At 42.3% G+C, this 6948-nt stretch overlaps 1 protein-coding gene across 1 annotated transcript in view; it reads right to left on the reverse strand.

Annotated features, from left to right (window-relative positions):
• smoc2 (SPARC related modular calcium binding 2) overlaps positions 1-5700 on the reverse strand; it is a 38265-nt gene extending 32565 nt beyond the window's left edge. The window contains exon 1 of the mRNA XM_037689751.1: positions 5563-5700. Coding sequence (XP_037545679.1) covers positions 5563-5700 — 138 coding nt within the window. The remainder of the gene's footprint in view (positions 1-5562) is intronic.
• Positions 5701-6948: the final 1248 nt, after the last annotated feature.

Below are 6948 nucleotides of genomic sequence, written 5' to 3' on the forward strand. Positions count from 1 at the left end.
GTTTGTAGCTACAATTTGGCTGCTATTAGCATTTAATTAGCCTTTTGCAACGTTTGACTTCTAGCTAGCCTTTTGTTACTTGTAGCTACCATTTTGTTGCTTTTAGCTAACATTTGTTGCTTTTAGTTAAATTAGCTACTCTTAGCTGTTGTTTTGCTACTTTAAGCTTTTACCCAGCCTTTTGCTATTTTTTTTAGCCAACATTTAAATCTCTGAACAGCTCCGCCCCCTCTTATCTCTCTGATCTGCTGCAGCCATATGTCCCACAGCCTCTCTGAGGTCAGCAGACCATTGGTTCCAGGAGGTGACAGAACCTTCTCTGTTGCAGGTCCAAGACTGTGGAGTTACCACTGCACGTCAGGCAGGCTCCCTCACTGTTTTTAAATCTTGCTTAAAATCCACTTTGATTCCCTGGTTTTGACACGGAGTGATTTTGTTTTTAACCTGCCTGTACTTTACAACGTTAGACATTTAGTTCTTATCTTCTTCCATTTGGATCTATGTATTTTATCCTGTGTGCTTTGCCTGTTTTCTCTCCTGTACAGCACTTTGGTTGGACTTGTTGCTCTTTTTAGTGCTTTATAAATAAAGTGGTGGTAACATTGATGTTGCTTTAAGCTGAGTTTACTCTTAACGTTGTTGTTACATTTGTTGCTTTTAGCTATCAATTTACTTTTAACAAGCTTTTTGCCACTTGTAACTTCTGTCCCACCTTTATATACGTTAAACATCTTGGTGTTATTTTTGATCAGGACATGTCTTTTATCCCCCACATTAAAAACGTTATTAGAACCTCCTTCTTCCACCTGTGTAATATCACTAACATTAGAAACATCTGATCTAAAGATGAAGCAGAAAAACTGGTCCATGCATTTGTCACGTCTAGACTGGACTATTGCAATGGTTTATTATCTGGGTGTCCAAATACTTCTTTAAAACGTCTTCAGTTGATCCAAAATGCTGCTGCCAGAGTCTTAACTGGAGTTACTGGGAGAGATCATATCTCTCCAGTTTTAGCTTCTCCCCAGTGGCTCCCTGTCAAATCCAGAACTGAATTCAAAATCTTAGTGCGGCTGTGGCTGAGTGCTTAGAGCAGTCGTCCTCCAATGGGAGAGTTTGGGTTTGATTCCACCAGCAGTCACATGCCGAAGTGTCCCTGGGCAAGACACTGAACCCCTCACTGTCTCCGATGCGTGTCCCATCAGTGAATGAATGTGATCTAAAGCACTGATTAGTCTCTTTAGAATGATTTGTTCAGTTAGCTTTGTAGAGATCTAGTATAGAGCTGTGTGAACGGGTAAATGAGGCACAGATTGTTGTAAAGAGCTTTGAGTATCTTGATCAGATAGAAAGGTGATATATAAGTACAGTCCATTTACTTCTAACCTACAAAGCTCTCAACAACCTAGCTCCATCTTATATTCGAGATCTTATTGTTCCATATTTTCCTAACAGAGCACTTCGCTCTCACGCTGCAGGTTTACTCGTGGTTCCTAGAGTTTCCAAAAGCAGAACGGGAGGAAGATCTTCCAGTTCTCAGGCTCCTCTCTTGTGGAACCAACTTCCAGTTTCTGTCCGTGAGGCTGACACATTGTCCAGAAGAAGAAGAAGGAGGAAGAAGAAGAAGGAGATGAAGAAGATTCTGTCAGCAGTAGGCAGGACAGGTCCACGTTTCACTTCCTGTCCTCTTTGTCTGAGGACACACCTGCACAGGTGTCCACCTGGACTCATCCTGAAGACGTCTTAAGAATGAAAGAAGCAACAAGGACAGAGATTTGTCTGAATGCACCTGTGTCCCCCCCTCCCCCACCTCAACAGGCCTCACAGCGGCGGTGAGGGAGGGGGCAACAAGCTGTGACGGCTACAGTCAGTGAAAAGACTCACCAGGTGACAAATGACCTTTATAAAGGAGTTGTTTTAGCTTTTATGAAAACGTGTTTGCGTTTGTGAAGCCGCCTTTTATTCCTTTCAGTTTTAGACGTTTTGAGTGTTTGTTCAGTTTTTTTAGCTCCAACCAGCGTTCCGGACTACGTCTCTGTCAAACAGTCCTGACGTTATCCCTTTATGAACCCAAGGCACAAAGCACACTCCAAGCCTCTCCATAAACGCTCGGACGATTGAAAACAAACAGAAAGGAGCACTTCCTGGAGGGGGCGGAGCCATCTGCAATAAAAGAAAAATTTGTAGCAACTGATGTTTTACAAATGAAGTGAGAAATGAGGTTCGGTGTGAGCGCCTCTCACATCCAGACTGCGATGGCTGCAGGGCTGCATGCACCTGGGAGATGAGGGCAGTCATGGAGGGGGGACCCTGGGGGGGAGGGGGGGCCCGGTGTGTCAGATCTGCTCATAAATCTCCCTCTGGTCTGATCAGGCCCGTTTAAACACATCGGAAGCAACGCCACGAGGGACAGGGGGAGGAGAACTCCCCAGGACTGAAAGTTTTCCAAAAGTTTCACCCAAGAAGAAGAAAAGATGAAACTTTAGACTCTGATGAAGACGTTACGATAAGAAGCCTGCAGCTTCAAAAAGTCACTGAAGTCGGTAAAACCTTCAAAAACCGTTAATCCGGAAGTTTAAAAGCCATAAATGTTGGTGGTGTCTTTTATTTTAAATAAAGTTTTGAGAAGTACAAAAGTTGTAAAAAAAAACGACTACAAGAGCTGAATCTTTCGATGCGTGACGGGTTCGTTCAGCGCAGAAGTAGAAAATGCTTTAAAATTAAAAACGGTTTTTAAAAATAGACAGAACTTGTAAACAACGTTTTGTTGTTTGATGAGATCTCGAGAAGTTTGTGCTCTGAGCATGTGCTGAGGCTAATGCTCAGCTACTACCACAACTGGATTAATAATAATAATTATTATTCAATATTATTATTATTCGCCTGTTTTTTCTTCAGTTTCTGTCACAGTTTTTGATTTTCTTCTCCAGCTCTAGAAACAAACATTAAACCGTAGAGTGCCGTTTGGAAACGAGTTATGATCTTTAGCAGCAGAAAATCAAACGGCTGAAATGAAAGGAGTAAAAAACAAAAACAACTAAAAAGAAAAATAACAAAATTGTATTTCCTGTGAAAATGCAGTACGAATGCTTAAGAACAACAAGCCTAAATTAGCAGAAGAAAGCAGAGATAACATATTTGCTGAATTAGTTTAAATAAGCAGAAATGAGCACAAAATTTAGGAAATTAGCTAAAAAAAAAATGAAATTAGCAAACAATAGCTGAAGATAGCTGAAAAGGCAGAAATAAACTTAAACTACCCGAAGGAGCTGATATGAGCTAAAAAAAACGTGGAATTAGCTGAAAAAGCTAAACTTAACATAAAACAGCTAAAAGTAGCTGAAATAGCAGAAAAAAGCTGAAAGAAGCATAACAAGCTAAAATTAAACTAAATAAGTTAATTAGGCTGAAAGATGCAGAAATGAGCACCAAAAAAATCGAAAATTATTGGAAAAAGTTTAAATTAGCAAAACAAATAAACAAAAAAACAGATGAAAAGTAGCTAAAAAGCAGAAATAAGCTGACATTACAAGGAACTGGAGAGCACATTTTTGCTAAATTGGGCTGAAAAAAATTAAAAGAAATGTAAAAAATGTAGAATTAGCTGAAAAAGTTTAAATTAGCATAAAATCAGCTATAGTAGCTGAAATGGTAGAAAAAGCTGAAACTTGCAAAACTCAGCTGAAATGAGCACAACAAGCTGAAATTAACAGAAAGAAGTTGGACACACAAACATGTTGTAGTTAGCAGAAAGAATAAGAAAGGTGCACAAAACAGCTGAAAAAGCAGCTGAAAGAGAAGTCCAGCCTTTTCTGGTTGAGGACCACGGCCTCGGATCTGGAGGTGCTGATCCTCATCCCGGCCGCTTCACACTCGGCTGCGAACCGCTCCAGTGAGAGCTGAAGATTTGTTTTCACACTCTTTAAACTTTGTATGAATCTTATTACTATCGTGCTTTAGAGGATGGTGGTTGTACATCTCGCCTCCTCTCAGCCTCCGCTGCTCCTCGCTGCTCCTCGCTGCTCCTCCTCTATATCAGGATGTTTGTTTGCAAAGCCTCTGAGCTTGTCGGCCACACTGATGGTGTCTGTGTGTGTCCTGCCATGAATGCTGGTGTCCTGCCTGCAGCAGACTGACGGCCCAGACGGAGCCATCGAGCTGCTCAGCATCCGGCTAAACGTTCCCCGTACAAAACGCAGCGAAGCACCGAGCGCGTGCACGTGCCGTGAAATCACTTGACTCGGGGACAGTTCACACACGCTCACGTCCCTCGGCAACAAAATAATGTGCACGGCCTCGAGTAGGTTTGCAAGCCGTGCACGAAAAGGTAGGCCAAGATTTTTTAAAGTGGGCCGCTAATTTTTTTATTCATATTTTATTTCTACAGGTTAGTCTCATTGAGTCACGAGGACTCATTTACAACAGAGACCTGTTTTAGACAAAGAACAGAAGAGGTACACACAACAATAAACTGTCATCAAATATAAGATGAAAAGTAAATAAAAGTAGTGATGTATAACAAAATTTAAAAAAGCTACATTATGAAATGAGGTAAAATACTAAGAACAGGAACATGTCTGCATTGGATTTTACATTGAACTTAACAATGTTTAAAATCCCTTAGAGGTCAAAGGTCGAGAGCTTCAGATCTTTTTCCAAGATATTCCAGGAAACGGGAGCGGAGTAGGAGAAGGCCCTTTTACCGAATTCAGTCCTCACTGAGGGAACACTGCAGGTAATAATGTCCTGAGAGCGCACGCTGTAGCTGCACTCACACAGAGACATGTAGGAGGAGATGTATGAAGGCAGCAGACCAGGAATTTAAAGATGAAAATGTACCAGGGAGAGAGTCTGCGTGAAGCTAATGGTGACCAGTTAACCAGTGAATACTGGGTGCAGTGGTGGGTACGGTAGTTACAACCAGTTATGAATCTTAGTGCACCATGATAGACAGCATCCAACATCTGCAGCATCCAACATCTGCAGCATCCAACATCTGCAGGGTTCTTGTAGGAGCGTTCATGTAAATAATGTCACCGTAATCGATGGAGGGAAGGAAAGTCACAGATACAAGGTGTTTCCTAGCATTCGGCGTTAAACAGGATCTGTTTCTGAAAAAGAAACAGTTTTAATTTCTTTTTTTTTAATCGTTTTTGACATGTGGTTTAAAAGAGAGATGTGCATCGACCACGATTCCCAAGTTTTTGTAAGAATCGACAAACTCAGTAGGAACACCATTCGTAGATAAGACAGAAAAAAGGACTGCTGGCACCGGCTCTCTGTTTGAAAACGACATCCCTTTGGTTTTACCAGCATTTAGCACCAGTTCGAGATGGAACAGGTCTGACTGGATGATGTCGAATGCAGACTGTAGAAGCTGGAAAACCTTAGCAACTGTTTTAGCTCGGCAATAAACAATTGTATCATCAGCATAGAAATGAAAGGATGCATCAGGCATGATCTGACCTACATTACTATGTTGATTGTAAAGAGGGTGGGTCCTAAGACTGAGCCTTGTGGTACACATTTGTTGACGGTGAAATACGCAACAACACGTCTCACTTGGTTGAACGTCTGCCCATTTTCTCTCAATTTTGCGTCTCCAACAGTCTCAGCCTGACGAGGTTCTACTTTTAGTGATAGATGAAGGTCCTGGTGTCCTCCAGACGTCTCACTCCAGCCTCTCCACGTTGGTGCCATCACGGGACAAAAAGGCAGCATGGTGGCGAGTGATGAATGGCCTCCACCTCGGCTGCACGCAGGCTTCCACTTTGATTCCTCATGAAAGGAGCCTCATACAAGACAGGACACATAATGTGACTCGAACCCGTTTATTGCCCGGATCTTTTTCTTTTCCACTTCCAGACAGCTGCCTCTCCCTCTCTGCGTTCGGCTCTTTATGTTGCTTTCTTTCCTTTCAGTGTTTCATTTTGTGTGTGTGTGTGTGTATGATCTGTCTTGAAAGATGCTTTTGCATCTGCTCAAAGAACACAAGAGGTTGGCAAAGGAACAAGAGATGAGTGAAAGGCAGCGAGACGGGCCGAGTGTGAAGAAGTTTTCTTCTTCTGTTTTTTTTTTCCAAACCAACCGGCAAACAAATCCAATCCTGTTACCTCCCCCCGGCTCTGCAGCATTGTGGGACTGAATGGAGTACAGAGGAGGCGAGCCTCCAGCAGAGAGTCTATTGTAGGCTGATAAGGGCCCTCACTTCCAGTACTCGGAGAGGCCCCTCACACCACGCAGGATGAACGGGGGCCCCCGGCTGAGAGCCGTGGTGAACGCGTTAAATGGTCGAGGCGGGAGTTTCCTGCACGGATGCTGGGATGCAAAGAGAATCATTAGATTCCAGCGAGGCGGAGAAAAGAAGAGCGTCAGGCTTAAACAAACTCGACCAACTGCAAAATATATCCAGCGCCTGATATTCCTCAAAAGATCGCAAAATCCTCAAAGGATCGCCCGCCGCCCTTCCTGCCGATATTTGCTGAAAGCAGCAGAAATGTGAAGAAAAAGTCTAATAAAATGTTGTGTTCATTTGTCAAATTCAGGTTAACACAAGGTCAACAATGCAATGAAATGTTCAGGATGAGAATTGGTCCTTGAGGAACACCATCCTGCATGTTTTAGTTGTTTCCCTGCTCCAACACACCTAATTCAGAGATTTTATTACTTCCTGGGGTTCTGCCAAAGTCTGTTAATCACCCATTGATTCAAATCAGGTGTGTCAAAGCAGGGAAACAACTAAAACATGCAGGATGGTGTTCCTCAAGGCTCACTGTTAGAACCACTGGTATAAATAAGTATTTTACAGTAATATTATCTTAAATGCACATGATATATATTGCACATAACTAACAAACTACACAGGTTGTGTGACAGGTTATTGAGATTAATTAAATTATGATGGTAAGGTAGAGACGTACATGATGCAGCAACAATAAACATGTTACG

The sequence above is a fragment of the Nematolebias whitei genome, chromosome 1 (assembly GCF_014905685.2).
Source record: "Nematolebias whitei isolate Nwh7 chromosome 1, NemWhi1, whole genome shotgun sequence".
In the NCBI taxonomy this organism is placed as follows: Eukaryota; Metazoa; Chordata; class Actinopteri; order Cyprinodontiformes; family Rivulidae; genus Nematolebias; species Nematolebias whitei.